This window comes from Neolamprologus multifasciatus, chromosome 7 (genome assembly GCF_963576455.1).
Source record: "Neolamprologus multifasciatus chromosome 7, fNeoMul1.2, whole genome shotgun sequence".
Lineage (NCBI taxonomy): Eukaryota > Metazoa > Chordata > Actinopteri > Cichliformes > Cichlidae > Neolamprologus > Neolamprologus multifasciatus.
This window is the reverse complement of record NC_140445.1, coordinates 31,099,320-31,121,511: the sequence shown is the minus strand read 5'-3', so window position 1 is coordinate 31,121,511 and position 22,192 is coordinate 31,099,320. Positions and strand designations below refer to the sequence as shown.

At 37.2% G+C, this 22,192-nt stretch overlaps 2 protein-coding genes across 15 annotated transcripts in view; one reads left to right on the top strand and one right to left on the bottom strand.

Annotated features, from left to right (window-relative positions):
• Positions 1-575: 575 nt before the first annotated feature.
• stoml2 (stomatin (EPB72)-like 2) lies at positions 576-6,127 on the bottom strand. Its single transcript, XM_085165935.1, has 10 exons — positions 5,958-6,127; positions 5,334-5,486; positions 3,351-3,450; positions 3,175-3,233; positions 2,985-3,086; positions 2,764-2,898; positions 2,237-2,381; positions 2,048-2,127; positions 1,836-1,964; positions 576-1,725 (listed from the first exon to the last, which is right to left on the bottom strand). Exons 1-10 carry the CDS (start codon positions 5,997-5,999, stop codon positions 1,606-1,608), a joined length of 1,065 nt encoding a protein of 354 aa, XP_085022061.1. The 5' UTR covers positions 6,000-6,127; the 3' UTR covers positions 576-1,605.
• Positions 6,128-7,449: 1,322 nt separating this feature from the next.
• LOC146514561 (protein unc-13 homolog B-like) overlaps positions 7,450-22,192 on the top strand; it is a 65,600-nt gene continuing 50,857 nt past the window's right edge. For 13 of the 14 annotated variants that reach the window (XM_085165873.1, XM_085165884.1, XM_085165872.1 and 10 more), the window contains exons 1-3: positions 7,450-7,743; positions 15,702-15,731; positions 22,067-22,166. Coding sequence is in view for 1 of the 14 variants with exons in the window: in XM_085165883.1 (XP_085022009.1) it covers positions 7,722-7,743; positions 15,702-15,731; positions 22,067-22,166 (152 nt within the window). In the remaining 13 variants the exon portion in view is untranslated. The remainder of the gene's footprint in view (positions 7,744-15,701; positions 15,732-22,066; positions 22,167-22,192) is intronic. The other variant, XM_085165881.1, reaches the window with a different exon arrangement.

The window sequence follows — 22,192 nt, the reverse complement described above, 5'->3', positions numbered from 1 at the left end:
CAGCTGCAGAAAGTGAATCCAATGGCCAAGTTTGTTAAGCCTCCGTTGTTTCTAATAGCCACAACCTGTGATTGTAAAAAGACAAACACAGGCTGTGGCTGTGAAAGTGGCCTTTAGATCTTGAAACACTGAGTCCATTTAATACATTTTGATCTTCTAAGGGTTGAGTGGAAAATTAGCCAGGGCAAGCTCATTGGCTACCAACTTTTGATTGACAAATATTTAATCAACGAGCGTGTGGTTTCACATTCAGACCCCTCATTACATCTGGCTTCAAAACACCAAGATGGTAGTGGTGAAAATGACCATCTCAAGAATTCACAAGTTCGTTTTCATACTCTACACCCAATTCAGAATCGGCAGTTAACCTAACAGATGTTTTCAGACTGTGAGAGGACGCAAGACAGAACAAGGTACAGGAAAAACATGCACAATCCACATAGGAAGGCCCCAGGTGACCGCTCGTCTTCTTTCTTTTTTTTTGCTGAGAGCCAAGTGCAAGTCACTGCCCCACAGTTTATGTACACACGATTATGCCTGTAAGGCAAGGTAGAGGGCTAATAAACTAACAGCGCTTTAATAGCCATTTGACAGTTTTCAACATGTTTGAATATTTTGAACATTTTTGTCCGAATATTTCATCTAACCACATCTTTTCAAATCTTCTCAGACTTAACATGCCCGGTTGCCCAGTTCATATTCCATTATTTTGTAGAAAACAGAAATAACAAAACAAACTTCAAGTCTTTGCAGTGAACCTTGAAATTTAATAAATATATCCGGTAAGACATCAGATATGAATACAAATACTCGGAGGAGAGGAATATTTTGATCATCGAGCTGACACGGGACATTACCTAGTCTTTGACAAAAAAAAAATTCTCTCTTAATCATTTCAAAAAGTAGTTTTTTTTTCCTAAAGGAAATTCTAATGTAACCTTTTCATGGGGATACAGCTTTATTATCGATAGGGTAATGTTTCCAAAAACGTAAACTGTGAAATTAATACAATTTTAGAAACATTGTGAGGAATCCAGCCAGGCATTACATGCAGCAACTTAAAGTTGGTGGTCCCATCAACACAAAGAGGGAGAATTGTCACCCATTTCTGTAAATAATACCTATGTATATATTTTCACCTGAGCTGGCTTTGATTATTACATAATTATTAATAATCTCCGAGAACCTGAATATAGTTATTTGGGAAAACATGGAAAATAGGCTGCAAAGTGAGAAAACATAATGGTATAATCTACAAAAACCTCAGGTAGAGAGGTCAAAAGGGCTCAACATATTAAAATATAAAATTGCTCAGGGGAGACTTATTTTTGCATCCGTGTCTGTGCTGACATCCACGTCAGCTGGATAGACTCTGGTATCTGTGTATTTGGCTGGAGGCTGGTGTTACTTTCTCAAACATACACTAATTAAACCATACTCGGTGAAGATTACGACTCCCCATACAAAAGGTGTAACTTTTCCCCCAGGCTCCAGGACAAGGCTTTTTCCCTTTTGTCCTGTCACTTTAAGGTCTGTGTGAGAACAAACCGTGGACCTTCAACATAAACTGCTTCTTCTGGTTCTGTATCATTTATTAGTTTGAGTTCATTCATTAATTCTTTGTTCTTGAGGTGATCCCGACGGGTTCGCAGCCTCTTCACGGTTCTCCTCCAAAACCTCTGGAGTTACCCTTGGCTTTGCCAGCGTGCTATAAATAGTCATAGCCTGAGTGGCAAGAAGACAACATAAGCATCATTAGGGGTATGTAAACTTAATAATTTAGAAGCTGTTAACATACAAATCCAATAGTTGGGACTATTGGATAGTAGACATACCTGTGAAACCATTCCACTAATGTCACCAGTGTTAGAGGGCAGAAGGATGGTGTTTGACTCTTTAGCGAGGTTTGAGAAAGCAGACACGTACTGCTCGGCTACACTTAGCGAAGCGGCAGCATTTCCATTCTGAATTTAAGAGAGGGAAAAAAGCATTAACCAATGAAAACTCTTTTGTAAGTCAGACTGTGAAAATGGAAAAGAACATTTACCTGCTCTGTCAAAGCATCTGACAACATACGGATGGCCTTGGCTTTGGCCTCAGCTTTGGCTAGAACTGCTTGAGCCTCACCTGGACGGAGCAGAGTAGTAGGTAACAGGGAGCATATTAGCCTCTAAAAGCAAAAAGATGTGAGATAATTTGTGGAAACTGGAGTGATAAACCAACTAAATGCACTTACCAGCCGCTTTATTGATCTGTTCTGCTTTTTCACCCTCCGAGGCTAAGATCTGTGCTTGTTTACGACCCTCAGCGACATTAATGGCTGCTTCTCTTGTCCCCTCAGACTCCAGCACCGTGGCTCTCTTTTTACGCTCAGCTTCCACCTACATGGGGTGAATAAAGTGTCCTGTTCAGTAAATTTAAGTGATTTAGTCTTGTCCCCACAGTTGAAATATCTACCGCTATATGCAAAAAATGTTTCTGACCTTGTCTGAAAAGACCTATAATTTATTTAAGGTACTATGAACTCTAGTTTTTAAGAATCAGTGTAAAACCTCTTAAACTTAACCAAACTTACCAACACATTATAAGAAAATTATTTGACTTATTTGACTACAAAAGGTCTCTCTTTTCTGTTGAAGATATAAACTGTACTTGAATAATGGCTAAGCTGTACTTTCATGTAATATCCATTTGTACCATAAGATCGTGCAGTGAATTAAAAACTAAAAATTATGCTTTAAAAAGCTCTTTTGTTTCTCTCACCTGCATCTGCATGGACTCTTTGACACGAGGTGGAACGTGTATATCTTTGATTTCGTAACGAAGGCAACGGATTCCCCACTCGTCTGAAGCTTGGTTGATGGAATGGACAATGTTGGAATTCAGAGACTCCCTTTCCTTAAAAACAAATGCAAAGATAAAATACAACTTGTCCCTTCATGAACAGAGAAATAGTATGAGATGAAACAGCAGTTTGTCTTTACTCGGAACACTTTGTCCAATGTGAGTTTGCCCAGTTCTGAACGCATGGTGGTCTGTGCCAACTGTGTGACAGCATACTCTGGATCCTCAACACCGTAGCTGGCCTGTAAACAAACAAAAGTATAAAGTGAATTTTAAATAAAAAAATAAGCAAGAAGATATTTGGATCTGTTCTAATTGTTGCCAGCATACCTTAAAAGGGTCTAGTATCCTTAAGTAAAGCACGCCATCAATCTGCAGTGTTACATTATCTGCAAGTTCAAAGAAAGTATAAAAATATGGAGAAAACAATCAATTCTGTTTAAAAAAAAACAATAAACCTGCTCGTCCTCCTGTGAATAATGAGAAATAAACAGTGTCTTACTTACCTAGGGATACTGCAGACTGCTCTGGGACATCAATCACAATTTCTTTGAGACTTTGAACATAGCGAATTCTGTCAAGTATGGGTATGAGGAAGTTCAAACCCTATAGATAGCAAAAGGGAAAATGTCAGGGTGTGCCAGCAGTGAATAATGTTTGGAATTTTAATGACATAGTTCCAATAATAAAGCAAAATGAGTTATAGTATTGTTGCTTAAAGGCAAGTTTCTTTAGTAGTCTATCAAAATAAAATACACTAAAATTTCCATGGTATGAATGACATGGTAATATTTGGCCTTTTAATGATTTCTTTGAAGTGGAATGATTGTACAGCATACATCTTTAATTACTTTAAACAAATGAGAATTGGGTGACCAAGTGTGAATTCAAGTTGGATTGCATGTATACATACGGGCTCAAATATAAACATACACTCACTTAATTGTGTTCATAAGTGGAGCTGAAGGTTCTACAATGTGTTTTAACTTGACAAGGCAAAGACTGCCATCATGACTCACTACAACTGGTAGTTTCCATTTGTCAGCATTGCATGTTATGAATGAAACACAGTTACTTAGGTCTTGGCATTGCATCATGCTACCAAACAACAAGTGAAACAGTAGGAAGATTAATTAATTACCAAAAAAAAGTAAGAAAATATGCCACAAGTGTGATGATGGCATACGATCAAAATATAATCCAAATTGTCTGGTCGAGGTGCAACTTGATAAGCAAATATCAGTGGGCCTTTGTGTATATTTTTGAGTCTGTATAAACATTTGACCATATGTAGATTAGAGAAACATAAATCCAAACTCAAGCACCTAAATCTTGTTTTGTTTTTTTACATCATTATGTAAACCAGGGCTCTAGAGTGCGGCCTATTTGGCTAATTTCTCAATGGTGCGACTGAAAAAAAATATATAAATAAAAATCTTAGGATGCACCGGTACAACCAGCTGTTCGAGTTTAAAAAAAAAAAAGTCTTTGTTTGGTCAACAACAGACACACATTAGTCATGTCCAAATTCATGGGCTGCATCCTCCTGAGGACCTGGCCCACGTAGACCGCGAAGGCCGGGTCCTCAGAAGGTCGGGTAGGCCAGAAGTAAACGGCAGATTGGTTCGGAGACTGCATCAGATAATAAATCACATACGATCCACTCTGAGCCATAGCCAACTGAAAGTAAAAGGGGTAAAGTATATACATTTCAAAGAGAGTGGCTTGACCAGTTTCTTTGGCAAAGATACAGTAAAGCTGACAACATGATGCACTACATTTACTGTGGTGCAGTGGCGGTTTTTGATACGGGCGACATGGGGCGTTGCCCAGAGCGGCATCGTGAGCATCTGCAAAAAAAAGTTGTTTGCAACATTGCCTATGATTTTCCCAAAGAAGAAGCTCCGTTCACCAAGTTCAAGTCCAAAATAATTCTTCACCAAAAAAATAGCTTGAACATAAACCCACATACAGTAATGATGTCGCGTGCGCCCAGTTTATAGGTGTCATCCCAGACACACTGGAGAAAAAAAAAAAAAAGGCCAATGACTGTGACTGCAATGAAGGATAGTCCATAAGATATCAAGCCTTTGAGACACTTTGAGGTCCTTTTAATTTAGAGTTTCTTTTTATTGAATATATCTTGAGATGTTTTAAGTTTACATTTCAGCTCAGTGAAGCACTTTAAGCACAAGCACTTTTTCAGTAACTTATCTTTCTTATAGAACTGTGCTCCAAATAAATAACTTTGTGTTGACAAGACCTCTGATCACAACTGTATTTGATCTGTATTTGTAATTGTGGTAAGTTGGAAAGCTAGGATATGTAACTGTAATGCAGTTTAGTTCTATGCAATATGATTTGATTTGACCAAAATGAAAATTTATGAAGTTCATGGTCAAACTGGGGATCGAGCCCATGTTGTTTGGGGAAGAACACCATCTATTTGTTGTGCTTTTTGGGGATCTATTAAATGCAACAAAGTTTACCGGCTCCAAGATCCGATGGAAGCGACCCATCCTCTCCACCACCCAAGCCTCCTGCTGGGGCACAAACAGCACCACGGTGTTCATGGGCAGGCTGGACGCCCATCGCTGCTGAACTGGGTTAACACACAACCTCGGCACGGTCCGCTGGGTCTGCTACAGAGGATTCATTTAAATGTAAACAGGTGGCATTACTGCATGAATTTGAGCCAAGACTCATAAGACAATCTTAGCTTGTAGAACTTAAGGTTGCTAAATAAACATCAATGTTAATATTCTTGTTTTATGTTTTAATTTTCATTTTTTGGTTAGACTTATTTGTTCACATTCTACATATTATATATGAACGAGGTCATTGGTAAATACCCATTTGAGTGTAAACAGTATGTGACCATATTAATCGACCATACCAAAGTCTTTCTCTGGCCATACCAGCTAACCAATAGTTCATTTTCATCTAGAAATAATCATTATGTCCGCAAGTGTTCCGCTAAACATACAGTGCTATCGGGATTATTAAACGCACGGGCTCACGCTGATGAATGACACCTATTTCACCAGCGACAGAAAAGAACCGGTGCACGAGATGTTAAGCCGAAGGAGGCACACAGTGACAGTTTCAGTTACCTGCAAAATGAGGCCGCCGGTCCGACACAGCGTCCGTAACATCGCTGAAAGATTGCAAAAGGACTGTTTGAAAATTAGAAGATTAGGTTTGGTAAACTACACTCTGTTGAGACTACACAGTCACGCGAGTGACCCTTACCGATCAGGAAATGAAAGTTACATCAGTAGTGCAACGCTGAAAAATTCCCCCAGCGCGGGAAACAAAAAGTCATACAGTGGTTCCGCTAATAGATACATTAATAATAATAAATTTAAAAATATATATAAAAAAATATAGGACGAAATAAGTGACTTTAATAGAAATGTTCACTGTATGAATATTATAGTGCCCTATAACTTTCACATAAACTAGTATATTCTTTTTGCAGTATGTCTTTAACTATTTCACGTTTTAAAGGTTACTTTTATTGCCACTGTTCTCTTTAAGTACCTTTCATTGTGGAAGACTGATAATCTATTATGAAATATGGTTTAAGTCTACTGAATCTTATTAGTTAATAAGAATATCACTACTGGCAACTAATATTTGAGTAATATTTCGACTACAACTACTAATTTATTTTTTTTTGTTTTGTTTTTCGTTAATAAATGCACTCGTTCTGGTGTAATGGCTGACACAATTCATAGGGTGGTGCTATTTGTTTCCTTTTTGCTCACTCAACTCAACGTTGTCTTTTGGGGTCATTTGGTGTATGTGATAGCAGTTGAACACACACTGTGGGGACATTCTGTATGAACCTTTTCTTTTTCTTTTTTTAAGTAAATGATTATTTAATTGGGTAAATTGAAATGTAAAATGCTAATGTAAGGATTTATTAAATAGATAAAATAAAACCAAGCTCAAAGTCAGTCTAAAATTGTGAATTATCAGTGCTCAGAAAGGATTGTTTTGCAAAAAACAAACACAAAGACTAATGTTATGTGTTTAAAAAAAGACAGAGAAACTCCATAGAAATATAGCAAATTCACCATTGTGCCACAATTTATAAAAAACATATTGTACAGTTTGAAATCATTGAAATGTAGTTTTACTTAAATTTTGTATTTATTGAATAACTTGAAATTCATGAGATTCATTAAATAATACATTTTTCAAATAGCTTATTTTACTGATCCCTACGAAACCTAAAATTTAGAAATCTACAGATATCTCCCCACAGTTTACTTTTTTATGTGTGTGACATGCTCAGATCAAACACAGCTTAATTACAAAACTTTTTTTTTGAAAATTTAACGAACAAAGAAACAAAAAGCTAGGTCACTTTGAGTACCTTAAATGAATCTTTCTACTGAGAATCGTTTTATATTGTCTATGGCGAAATACAAAGTTCTGGATGTTTACTTGAATCTGTGCGCGTTACCTGTGTCTTCCGCCAACCTGTCCCTCCCGGCGATTGGACAAATGTCTACATAAGGCTCAGCCCTTTGGCATCCTGATTGGTCGCCTCAGATGCCTGTAACAGGTGTCCCGACCCCGCCTCCTCCCCCTCTCCTGTCTCTTTTCTCTCGGTCTATCCTTCAGCCTGGAAACCTGTGATGAGAGTTTTAATAATGGCGTGGCAGCAGAGAGGGGCAGCTGCTCTCTGCCCAGGTCCGGGACCGGAAAACCACCTGTAAACATCGAAGAGGAATTTATCAGCAATTTTTCAAAAACAAAATCTGTTCAGTGACTGTTATAATGTTACCTCACAGAGTAAATCTCCGCTGAGAGGTCGCTCTGTAAACTGTGTGAAACTACTGGATTGTCGCTGGAAGCGGTCGGTCATGTCGTTACTGTGCGTCAGAGGTAGGAGCTTTTATCTTTATTTGTACTTCATAAGCAGATTTTGTCTTTGTTTGTTTGATGAGTTAGCTGAAGTCATAGTGATAATTCCAGTAACAGCTTACAAAACTGGTTTTCTAACAGTAGGCGTTCCTCCTTGGGTAGTATCTGGAAAAAAAGTACCTTTATCCTGACGTGATTTTACGTTTTTAAAAACCAAGACTTTATAATGTGTATCTTTAAAAACTCAACAGAGGTATGTATTTATCATTTATGTCGAAAATAAATCCTTGGGGTCCTCAGTGACAACTGAGGATTTTATAATCGAACTTTTAGTGTCTCGTCTTAATATCATCTCCCAGCATTCGTTTCGTAGGCCTCTACACTGAAAGCCTGTTATGATTCTGGGACCAATGCTGGGTGAAAAAAGAAACCGTGTTTGCTATCAAGGAATCCGTCTTGTCAGAAGAAGGTTGATAACAAGGTTAGTGTTCATTCCATGTTAGCGTGCCGTCTACCAAAAGACTACAGCGAATCAGCTGGAGTGATGGTGGAGAATCCTGCTTTAGAGGCTTTTACAGCAGAAGAGCACATTATGCAATATCCCATTCAGCAACAAGAAGCCTGACACCCAACTATTTGCTCCACTGCTGCTAAGAGCTCGATTAAAAAAAGAAGAAGAAGAAGAAGAAAAAAACTACCCCAAACAGAGATAACTGTCCCCCCCTAACTACACAAGCATGCGTATCTGCAATAACACAGCCATCCTCACCAAACTACTTGATATATATATATATTTTGTCTCTACAAAATGTAGTCGCTCAGAAATTAATCTACATTAGTTACTCTTACTGCTCATTAGCACAGAATCCTTCATGGGGGACTTTAAAAGTTTTGGCATCTGCTATAGAAGTAATGGAGCATTAATAATCCCCACTGATAAGAAACTGGAATAAAAGTCTTTTTCTTCTTTGTAATTCAGTCTTTGAACATGTTTTACCTGAAAACAAATAGGCTTTACTATATTGTTTCTCTGAGTGTATATTCCTGATAGTGTACTGATTAGCTTCCAAGTAATGGCGAGAAGCCAATGACTGTTTACATTAAAAGGCACATTTTCTTTCTTTTTTTCCATTTAGTCCACAAATTCTTGTTATCCGGAACTTGTGTGCATGAACCTATGCATGCCCAGACACATCTGTGTTACAAGTGTTGGTTATATGTACATCAAATATAAATCTGTTTAAGTACCAATGTACTTTCTGGTTAAAAAAAAAAAATTGTGAATATAGTTAGCCTCAGGAGGTACTGGGACACCTGTGCACCAGTCTGAGAAACACAAGGAATGGTTCAAAAAGAAGCATTTGATCTCACTTGCTTGAAAAAGCTGATCTCAGTGCCTCTGCAAAACCTCTGGAAAGACTGTTCTTCTATTGATTAGTGAATTTAAAGCTAGTAGGAGCTGCAGCCAATAGATTACAGGAAAGGTTAGAGGAAGAGGAAGAAGTAGAGTAGATAGCTTAAAGGGTGCTTGGGCAGAAGCTTTGTGATTAACTAATGTTGTGAGTCATCGTTTGATAGCACAGCTTGACAGTGTTGCCTATTTATTGCTAGTTGAGATGCTTCATCACCATGGCAATGTCTTTATACAATAGATAAGTGGTTGCCCTTACGAGTGAACATGTGGGGGAAACTCTTACTGTGCATCAGGTCAAGGCTGAGTTGACACATGGTTCACGTGGATGACACGATGCTGGAGGACTGGAGGTGCACAGATATTGTGTATGACATTGACATTGCTGATTGATTTAGTTACATGATATTTGTGGTTAATAAGATTTTCTTCGTTTCAAGGGCAGATGAAGAATCTGCAAGAGCTTATGCATGGCTGTTAAAAGAACGCTTTGTGTGGTGCTCCACTTGAAATGGAAAACATTAATTGACAAAGAGGACAAAGATGATCATCAAACTGTGGAGTCGCAAACTTAAATGTTGAACATTAAAGCAATTACATTTGCAAATTGCAGGTGGGTTACATTATTTTAATGATTTTTGGATTCAGGTCAAGTCAGATTTGCCCGAGGGGCGTTCATTATCTGGACAGGAGGTAAAAGCCTCAATGCTTGTATTCTTGGTGTCAACAAGGATTATGAAAATGGTAGAAACCTCCAGAAAGAGGGAGGGATCTCTACTCCAGGCATGTATTAATTAAGTGTATAGAATAGAGCAACATTCTTATTTTCAATTGTGATTAAAAAATTATGCAGAGCAAGAAGCTGTAGCTTGCTCAGACCACCGACACATAGACCTAGAGACTAGTCAGCACCTGACTGGTTCGAGTAGTTGCTGGCAGTCACAGTAAAATTGATTGCCAAATCCCTGTTCATGCAGGCTTAAAGACTGGACAGTAACCAATAGATAAATACTATTCGCTAGTTACAAATGTGTATAGTTTTTGCTTTGAAGGCAAAATGTCCCGGTTTTCAGTTTGTTTGACTCTTTCAAGTTTTACTACAGCTTAACAAGAGTTTGCAGACAAGTTTATGTCTTCAGTGCAAACTATGGGCAACCGTGGCAATCTGATGGCAACCAAAGCAGCCACAAGGAGGCCTCTGGTACAGCATAGTCTTTGTGACCAATTTTGCCAGGAACCTTCCGCAACAGCTTGCAACTGGTTGAGGAATACACATTTTCTGAAAAAGCGTACACATTTTCAAATATGAGCCAAGTCTGCTTGGCTCATATCTGTCCACAGCCGTCCACAGCATAACTCCTCAGGAACTGAGGAGTTATGCTGAGATAATAATTATATAAAGGATGCAATGGAGAGATAATAGTGACTGAACTGGAATCTAAGGGGTTGAGTATAGTAAGCAACCGAGTAGAGGAATTATGAGAGAAAGACAGTGTGTGTGTGAGAGAGAGAGAGAGAGAGAGCTTAGAGATTGTGGGAGTAATCCCCTTGCCATCTGTTGCTCTCTCTCCTCTTATTACCAGCTCCAAGTGATCAGATTCAACAGTCGACACAAAGCGGAAGTACGCCACTGCTTTGACTCTGGTGTCATTTCCTGTTCCTACTTTCCTGCTTTGTGCCTGCCTGCATGTCCTGTTATTTGGTACATCAACATTTTCCTCTTTTCTGTTTTTTCTTTTAAAGTTTAAACATTGTTTCATTATTTACACCTCACCCCTCTATGGATTGTAGGGCAGTCTGTGTATGTAGCAAGTGAAGTTGACTAAATCCTGCAGTGCTTTAAGAAACAGATTACCTGAACTGAATTTAAATGTCCAACCCTCAATTAAAAAATAGCTAAAAATAATTTCTGAACACTGACATTATTTGCTGTTCATTCGTGTTTATACAGAAGAAATAAAGTATAGATACTGTTTGCAGGGGGTTAAAGTTGTTATTTGGCTTATGAACATCATGAGCTGCAACTTCAGAATTAGAGATTTTCTAAAAAATGTGTGCCATCTATGAAGTCGTTTTTTGTTTTTCTTTTAAATTATCATCTGGATAACACAGATGGCTACAAATCGCTAACAGTATACAGTTTGTTTGGTTTCTCAGAAAGCTGCAGGATTTTGTGATTTTTAGTCACATTACAGATGTTCGGAAAGCAAAATGGTTAAAGAAAATTCAGCTATTAAAACTTTGAGCAATACACTAGACACCATCTTATGATGTTATCACACCAGCTGTGAAATCTAACATGTCAGTGGTCATGGACACAAATTGTCATGCTTTTGCAGGTTAAAGTACCTCAAAGGTCTGCTGTATGAGGAAACATTTTTCATACTATAAGCACATATTATGTCCATTTAAAAGGGGAGGTATCACCATGGCGACCAAGGCAACAAAGCTTTAAAAGAAGTGGCAACTACTGTATCCCAAACCATGATAACCCAGTAGTTTTATGGTCCCCTACTTAACTATGTTCTTTGTAATGCCTAACCCCAACCAAGTCACTGCAAATGTCTAAACTTAACCAAGCACTGCGTTTTGTTTTTTATTAATAACATCATTAAAATAATACAAATGTTGTGTGACAATCTATGGCTTGTATAAACTGAACACAAATCTCAAGATGATTTGCTCTGCCAACAACCTTTGACCTTCAAATGCAGACTCTTATTGTGGTTTTGTTTTCATGTCCACAGGAATCACTACATAAGAGATGATTGATGAGAAGTTGTGTTGAGTGACCCAAAATAATGCTGAGAAATTAGTTTTCAGGAACAAAAGTAAACATTACAATTTGTGTCCATAAATGTTAATCAATAAAATAGAGAACAACTTAGAGGTGACTATTTCATGAAGTGTTGTGAAACTGTGTTGCATATGTACCGTCTGCAATAGTGCAGCTGGTGTTAGTTTCAATTTATGAGGTAGTGTTTGTGTCATCATGTCAAATTTGTAAACTGCTGGGGGAAAGAGCTTTGCTTTGCTAAAGAGAAATGATACTGGATAGTACTGAGGTGGGGGGATCTACTTTTATTGAGACATGCGACTGCATTAATATATTTGAAACCAAGTATGATCAAAAGCAAGTAAAATTAACCAAAAAAAAAAGAAACCAGTAGGTTTTGAAGAACAGTAGCTAAAGATCAACTACACCCATCAAATTAAGCATGGACAGAAAACGATAAGGATCAGTTTCCACTGCAATCCCCCTCTCTCTGGTTTAATGCCCTTCTGCTCTTTGTTCCACAGTCAAAATTAAGTGATGCAAATGAGAAAAGAAGGCCACAGCCAGCTCATTTGACTTAGTGGAAAAAAGAATCATACTGCTAGCTTCACTGAAGATTTCCACTGTTCCACAATGAGTTATGTAAAAGACAGGAAACACTGGGTGAGGACCAGTGGTCCTTTTATTTTTTTTATTTTTTTGCTTTCCATTGTTATCCTAGAAGTAAATTCGGTTAACTCTGTGTCTTTGATTTTTAGTCTTTCAGTTTACATTTGTGGCTGCATGTGTTAGGTTTGGTGCATTCCACTTCAACCTGCATTTTTATTCATTCTAATTGTTACTTCACTATTAGTTTTCTAATATGCAAATATTACTTTGCTGTATTTATATGCATATGGTTCTCTCAATTATTAGAAGACCCAAAAACTTTATACCATTGTTTTAATGCGCACAGAAAAAAACAAGGGATGGTACATGAAAATATGAAAGCGTTATTTGTGCCTCCATCATCCCATTCTGGACATCTGGCAGCTCAGGCCTTAGAGGTTTAGTAGGTTATATGCCTGCACACATAACCCTGCCACTGCAATCACAACTAATCCTCTTCAAATCGCTTCACAATCCCATAAACATTATTGTAAAGATGCATTGAGGGGCTAAAGATGGCAGGTCGACTTATGAACCAAAATCGAGCAGCACGTGGTTCTTCACCATAAGTAATGTCTGGAGGTTTTTGGAAATGGCTGCTGTTATCAGACATTTTTGGTTTATTTTGTATCTTAATACCCATCTGCCCGAGTCCCATTTTTCCTTTGTTTTGTTTTTTTGGGTTTGTTTTTTTTGTTTGTTCACCAGCTGTTAAGATTTGTGATGCAGCTGTCAAGGCTTATGCTTCATGATTATGTAAAAGTTGCAATCCAATAAAATGTATTTGTCACTGCTAATAAAACAGAGGTGCCAGTCTTTAGTATCCCATTTTTCATTGATTTAACTTTGAAGCGTTCTAACTAAAATGATAAAGTTTTTACAAATATATTTTACTATAACTGAACTGTTATGCATCAGGTTTATCAGTTATGAACTTAGCAAAACTATTAACTATGACACAATAATTTAAATGAAGCTGAAAAATATAAATGGTGTAAAGTTGATTCCTTCACATAGTTCTTCTGTTTTGATCAAACTGCACAAGATGATGTGTTTGTAGTCTTCATTTGTTGCACGTTGCACCAACTTATGACTTGAATAAGTAATTAATTATAGTTACTAGTTACTTCTTCAAAAAAGTAACTGAGTTACAAGACTCTAAAAGTAATTAATTACTTGAAAAGTAACCATTGCGTTACTTGGCCATTTTTTGCTACTTTTGATTTTACCTCTCCATTTCACCTTTAAAAACTATTTACTGCCTTGTTTGGTATCATTCTTTTCAGCACAATCTCACGTGTCTGAATTTACAGTTATGTTTTCATTCTGACATACTGTATTAACACAATTGATCTAAAATCAGACAAAAAACATAAAATCCGAGTAGAAAAAGTTATATTTTTTACTGTAACAACCACAAACATGTTTATTGAATCATATTTCATAACTTTAAATGCAAATATAAATTGTCAGTTTTAAAATCATATGCACAAGTTTTGCAAACAACAAAGTTATTTGCAGCCATTTATCTTTTTTAAAATAACCATTTCAAACTATTTACATAACAATCAGCTGTTCCGCATTAAATTAGATGCCACACAAATTATTTGTGCCAATCCCAAACAATAATTTCTGTCCACTATAAAGGAGAACATCACAGCAGGTCTGACAGCAGCAGGTGTATCACTCATCCTGTTTTCTACCTGGAGACAGCAGTCGCCTCATTGTTCTGACACACAACACAAAACTATCCACAACACTACACACTAACTACATAAGACAACACATTAACTGCACACTACAAACAGGCTAACCATCACAAATCTCTCACATCTCAAAACTCGTTCTCTTTTCTGCTGTCTCTCTCCCTCTCTCTCTCTCGCCGTCACTCCTAACCCCCCCACACACACACCCCCCCACCCCCCACCCCCCACCCCTTCTTCCTAAACAACCAAATATCATGTTGCCATATCATTTCTTGATTGGTCAACATGGTACATTTTTCCACCAAAACGAACTGGGTTTTTTTTTTTGTTTGTTTGTTTGTTTGGGGTTTTTTTTGGTTACATGCAGAGAGTGCTTGCTAGCGCTGTCCTTAGACTGTAAAACATTGTGAAACTATTCAGGAAAAAACACCGTGTATATATTGTTTATCATGACTCTGGTTTTACGTGGCCTATCCACACAATTTAAAAACTGGTATATATCACCTTGTTGCTTTGTCATCTTGAAGTGGCCATGTGATTGGCTTACCACGACTACTTTACTCTTCCTCAGTCAAACAGCAGCACTCATGTGATTGTTTTGCCGCCTAGCTCCAGATGTTTTGCCAAAAAGTGATCGTCTGCCAGAAAGTGATTGCCGTCCGCGGGAGTGCGGCAGCTGCCTCAGGCTGTAGCGTCCAGATTACTTACAGCTACTTCTGTGCAACTGATATAAGATGCGGTAAACTGAAGACAGGTTCAACCGTCTGTTTGTTGAAAAATAGTAACGCGACCGCACCGCATTTTCTTGTTAGTAACAGTAACGACGTTGTAATGATAGGAATAGTAATTAGTTAGATTACTCGTTACTGAAAAAAGTAACGCCGTTACTTGTAGCATCGTTATTCCCATCACTGCTTACTTGTCTGCATAATGAGTAATTTGGTATTCTCAAGTAACATGAGATAATTACTTTATGCACATCTGTGTTTGTATTTCAGACTTGTCTTTTAAAAATAATTTAAAAAAAAACAAAGTCTTTTGATTCAACATTGTATTACCATCATTTGACCTACATTGGAGTAGTATATCTCTTTGCTACACTACATAATATACATATTGGAAGTTTTGTGGATGCTAATCAAATGTCAGATGTATTCATTAAAGACAATAAGTTTGAAATAATTTATTTAAATAATTTAAAATTCTATTTACACTGTGCTTTTATACTGTGTTTTAGGTACATAAACACTGGAAAGGGTTAATTTTAGGTCTTTGGTAGGTGAGACCCCTCAGGGGCCTAAGATTTACCTATGTGTCAGTTTTAGTTACGTATTATAGTACGATGTTTATTCTTAAGTCGGTGCAAATTAAATTTATGTAATTGAGCTAATCTTTGTTTTTGTGTGTGTGTGTCTGTGTGTTTCTGTGCGTTGTGCAGTGAAGAAAGCCAAACTCCAGGGACCACCAGGTAAGAACTTTCTTTATTCACAAACTTTATTCCCATTCTCAGGCCATTTTACCTTACATTTTACTAATGTTCATTGTTCACAGCTGGTGAGAGATTTGTATGCTGTGAAACTTGTGGGATTTTTGATTATGTTTATTGGTGTATTAATTGGTATATTATGTTTTTTTGTTTATAAAAACAAGAATGTCTGAACTGTCATCCATGTTGAACTGTAAATTAACTCAGTTATCCAGTTACCCAATGAGGATGCCCAGAATTCTACACATTTTGATCAAAACACCACTACTTCTGTGAGGTTGCTTTGTGTAGACCTTGTTAAAAAATATGCCATGTGTACTAATTGTCTTATATAGGTTAATCTCTTAAATTCTGGCAAGTCACTACAGGCGCTAGGGTTGATTTTGCGTTACGCAATCCTGGGTCTTTTAGTGTCATGCCATGCAGGTGGACATAGATCAGTGTCCAAATCCCCAGACTCTCCAACTAGGCAAATCCCTCTGGTGTTCAGGCTCTTGTCTACCTTTAAGTCCTGTGACATTTCTGGCAAGAGCAGAGAGGAGCACTAATACAAAGTCAACTTAGCTTTGAATTTGCCATTGATATTTTACTCATTTGATGCCAAAATGACTTCTGTGAAATTATTTCTAACCCTTTTTGTAAAATTTCTGATCCCTTACAAAATGTGAATTTAAAAAGAAGTATTTTGTAAATCATTAACATCCTAAAGTTAATAAAAATTTTAAAAAAGTAATGGAGGGGTAGTATAAGAGTGGGAAAAGTTAATACTAAATTATTAGTAATACTTAATACTAAATACCTGTGATACATCTCACAACTAGTTATGTTCATAAGCAACACATAATGGATGTGAATGGGTATCAGAAAAGCATTCCAAAAAAGGCTGAACCTGTTAGAAACAGAGAAAACTGGAAAAGTGTTCATTATTCTGCAAAGGACAATAGTTTGGGGATTTAAGAATGACTCAGTGTGACATTAAAATAACTTGGGATTTCATCATCAGTACATAATGTCATTGAAAGATTCTAGGAAACAATACAGTATTAGTTTTTGGCTTTGTGTACAAGCCCAAAAATCATTACCGAGTGGCCATAATCTTCTGGTCCTCAGACACTGCTACATTTAAAAAAAAGAAGTGATTATCTAGAGGAAGTAACTACATGGACTCGGGACCACTTCAGAAAACTTCTGTCAATTAATGCTATGGTGCATTCACAAATGTAGTTTAAAAACCATCAACAAGGAAGTAAAATATACAAATCAGATCCCAAAACACTCTGTCCCAGTACTGGTTTAAGATCCACTGAGATGGAAAACTGTCATGTGGGTTGACCAGTCCAAGATTGAAATTCTTCCTTGAAATCTTGGACACTGTGCTCTCCAGGCTATTGATAATGGGGGACATCAGTGCACAGCTGAAAAGCTAGCATTTGCCTTCCAAACAGTGTCTTCACTTTCTAATGCTGTGAGTTTAGTTTTTCTAGCCAGCATCAAGTGACTGAAGTTGATGCTTTTTTTTAAGTTTTTTTGTTGTATTGTCAGTTTTCAAAGGGCTTTGTAGCATTGAAACTTTGAAGGGATTGTAAGACTTTGCTTGGCTGTCTATGACCTCCTCCCTCTTCCGGGTCATACGACATGTGACACCTGTCTCAGAGCAAACATTAGGTGAATTTCACTTTAGCCAGGCATCTCTCTGAAACAAAATGTAAACACTAGTCACTTTTGTTGTTGGTGGGGGTTTTTTTTTTAGAGGGCAAAGACGGAAACGAAGGCCTGCGAGAGAGTTCTTAGCTAAGAAACAAAAATAACGAAATAATAAGTTTAGCATTTTCATGTGTTTAAAGATGTCCCTTGTAATGTGTTATGGTGTTAAAGATTTTGTCAAAAAAGTGTATCAAGAGTAGCTTTTAAAAAAATGTCATCAAAGTAAAATTTCCAATTAATCTAAATGAGCTGTTTTCCTTAGGACTTATGAAGTGATATCAGCTCAATAAACTGATGTGAGAGCTTATGAGTAAAGGTGTTTTAGAAAACAGACTTTGAAAATATACAAATAATGAACTAATGTATTTTATTTTATTTTTTTCAGAAAATTTGGTTAAACATAGCCAATGCTGTTTTGCTGTCCTACCTTTTTGGCACCGTAAAGTGTGGCCATGATCCAATGAGCATGAAATATTTTGTTATGCTGCAAATGCAATGGTTTGTGCTTCAAAACTGCATACCATGATGTGTTGAGCTGCAAATTTTAAGATCAGATTTCAGCATTTTTTTATGATTATTGCACCATTTTACTTTCCATTTTTGTGTGAATAGCAATACGGGATAGATTCTGAAAGAAATCTACTGAGTAATATGTAATATGTTCAGTAAGTACTGAAAGTACTTACTGAACATATTACTTACCAGTTTTCTTACCTCATGATAATTGTACTTGCATAGGGTGACATATGACTTATTGGAAGAGGCCTCAAAGTTTACATAAGGCTGGGCTGGGATTGATGTTTGTATTGTGTCTACACCACACCTGCGCTTGGATGGCTTTTAGGCCTTATTTTGGCACATTTACACACAGGGTTTTGAGAGAATACTATAAAACAGAAGGTGACGTTGTTTGAACTAGTTAGCAGTCTATCTATCTATCCACTGTCTTATTATCCACTGATTTGTGGATAATAGCTGTGTGCTGCTAGATGTGTGCTTGCAGAGTCTCTGCTTGGAGTAAAATGGGAAATATATATTTTTAATCACAAGCTTCTCTTTTAACTAAGTAAAAAATAGACTTCCAGGTAATATAATTGCTTGAGAACACTATTTTTGCAAAACTAACTTACACATGAAGATATTCAAGCAATGGTAGGAAAGTCCTCTGATAAATGTATGTTTTGTATTGCATGCAATATTGATAAGTGGCCTGATGTTGAAATGCCAGTCTTCCAGTTGCCTGCATTTTCCTGACTAATTTATTACTAAGAAAACTCATCACTAATCAATAATGAATGAAGACGTTTGACTGAGGGTTTACGGTGATTCTCAGAACATCACATGATCATCTGATTTTTTTTCTGCTTAAGAGCACATTGACTGGCGTGTGTGTGTGTGTGTGTGTGTGTGTGTGTGTGTGTGTGTGAAACCAAATAATTGTATGCACACATAAGCATGTTTAAATTTGCACCAACATGGTCAACAGATCATGTTTCTTTATATGTAAGCAACAGTTTGGGTTAGGCCACTTGACTCAATCAACACTGCAGTTTCTTTCTGCAATGGGCCTACAGAATAAGGGTTTTTCACTATATACAATACATAATCTTATGCATTAATCTTATTAAAAGTTTCCTTCTTTTACAGTATCTGGAAATTCTCATTAAATGTGCACACTGATGGTTAAAACTGGTGTAAAGATTCTTGAGGCAGACACTGATTTTAAGATTTTAAAATCCGTGATTTTAAGAAGATTTTTAGAATTGAATAAATATAACTGTCTCATAAACACATTGAAAAACAAGCAAACTTGATATGAAACTGTCTTAAACAGTATATTTGGCTAGTGACTAATATGTGTCTTATCTTTACTGCACTTCCCATGTCTTAATAGCCTGTAAGTACATGTAAGACATATTTGCAATAATTTAAAGATTATTTATCTAACTATTGTGCTGAGATTACTGTAGAGATATCCATAATTTCTTTTTAAATAATTGCATATTGACTGAAATGTTGATTTCCATTAGATTTTTGTGATCCTCATACTATACAGTAACCATATAAAACATATCTCTTATGTAGGGTAAGGCACTGATGTGCAGGTGGATACCTTGCTTCTGAATACAATAAAGATCTCTAATGGAGTTAGCAAGAAAAAAAAGAAAAAAAAAACACTTTTCAGCAATAGTTAAATCTATATTTACCAAGCTGCTTGTCATAACAAGTTACAAAGAAAGACACTGTAGACATAAAATGTGACCACTTAGGAAATGTACCTTCGGTTTTATCTTGAGAATTTGTGTTTGCTAAACTTTGTTTTTCTCATATAGCAGTTATAGCCCAGTTATTGCCAAGGAGATTTGACAGGTGACAAATAAGTTTGTCTTTTCGTTATTGCACTTCCCGTTACTTACGTACGTACTTACGCTTACATGCACTATCATATATTTGCACTAAGCTAATTATTACATGTGTATGATGTGTTTTATAATAGTGGTATTTTGACTGAAATTTCAGTTTTCATTTAATGTTTGTTGTCCTCAAACTATACAATACAAACATAAGACTAGTCCATTATATTAGTGAGACATTGCTATGCAAGTGGATACTTTTTTTCCCTCTTTTTTCCCTCCAGTCAGTTATTACTTCTTCCTCCTCAACGGTGTCAGCCGTATCAAGGAAAACGCCTGGTGTAAAGGTCCGGCAACCACTAAGTGGCTCTTATCTAATCCATACATCCTCCCAAGTGTGGCACAAGGCATGGAATATCTAATTAGGGAAAAGCTTCAGCATCCCCGAGGCAACTTTAATACTGTGTGTGTTCTGTTGCTACTGTTTTCACAGGATACTAATTAGGTCTGTGTCCTGTCAGTCCTGGTTCGCAGTCTCAGTGTCACTTCAGGGATTCTGCGCTTTAAGTACACTGTTTCAGTTTGCAGTCTTAAGTATCTATTTATGTTCTGTGTCACTTGTATGAATCCACCTGTGTCAACTGCTGGCAGTCCTATTATGTCAAGGAGTTGATTTTACTTATCTGGCTGCTATGTTAAATGCAAGTGTAGGGTAAATGTTTCGGTTTGTTGCTGGAGGAACCAGGGTAATCTTTGTTTAGTGTGGTCATGTGACTGGTCTATACAGGAACAGCTGATCTCTTGCTTTTGTTTCCCATAGACCGAAGAGGGTCATTTGTGTGTGTTTGCACTGCCTGCTTGCACTGTTGGCTGTCCATATCAGGGAGCCACCATTCAGAAAATCAGAAACTCAGAACCATAAACATGCTGTCAGTTTATGGAAAACATATTGATATTAATATAGTTGTATATTTTTTGCTAAAAACTTCAAGATGATATCCATCCAGCTGTATGTTGTTAAATGTTAATATAATTTTCTGCTTGATAGTCTTGTCATTTTGTTGGCGTGAGCATTTATACCTTGCTACTTGTGCTACTCTAATTGACGTGGGGAAACATTGTTTATACGAAGGTGTGCTTTTAATATCTTGAATCAGATGATTGTGAGCTATTTCCTGAGTAGTATTCCATGACATATGATAAAGTATATTTTATTTATCAGTCAGAAACAGACATCCTTTTTCCTTTCCCTTTCAGTCCTCCTCCCACTCAGCTTTTGTGTCCATGTGGGGGGGTTGAGTTTTAGCGAGGACCACCAGTTGTGCAGGACTGGTAACTACATGAGGAAAAATGAGCACATCAACAGACACGTGTTGATGCCCCCAACCCCACAGTAGGAAATGAAAAGCTGGTAGTTTTAGCACGGGTTGCCTAATCCCTCATCCATCCACCCTCCCCTTCAGCACTGACCGCTGAAGCATACAGTTGATGAGAATCAGCTGTCCAGCACTACTGGCGGAAGGAAGTTGACTGAGATAACTGGGTGTGAAAGTTGTATACACACACACAGACATTTGAGTCAATGTTTCAGTGGTTTTGACAGGCAGTAGACTCCTAGCAGGGCTAAATTTTTGTGTGTAGGTCACACTGTCAACTGTTGCGTCAAATGTTAAAAATGCAACTAAACCAACTATATTCTATGTATTGATGATATTAGGGCTGACAGAGACCTTTTCTGTAATAGTAACAGGTCAGTAGTGACTTCAGCTTTATTACATCATGAGCAGGCATACTTCCTTTACAACATGTATTTTTTAGAGGACAAGCGTATTTTAAAAAACAGCTGCACTTCATAGTGGACTGGAGACGTACCATGTATTTGTACATCCTGTAGTACTATGTGCTGTGAGGGTTTGGCTCTCATTGGAGATTAACAGGGTTGATTTGCTGGCCTGGCCTGGCTTTGGCTTGATATAGTTGGGGGAGGAGACTTATCTGCTTTTACTCTCACTGATAGTCCTGATGTCTTTTTTTTTTTTTCCTCCTACAGAAAACAGAGGTAGAGCTGGCATTGTAGTTCAAACATCACCTCTGTTGTTCTATCTAATAGTAGACTGTCCAGAGTCTTACTATGCTATGTGTCTTCATCACTGCTTAATGAATCCCATATATTTCTGTTAACTCACCTCCATATGCTCTCAATGCATTGCTGCCTCCTCATTATAATTAAATCGTAATCTGCCTTTTCCTCTGTTTCAGATAAGTTCAACACCTATGTGACGCTGAAGGTGCAAAATGTTAAAAGCACAACTATCACTGTGCGTGGGGACCAGCCCTGCTGGGAGCAAGATTTCATGTTGTAAGTCAATCTGAAATACAGAAGCA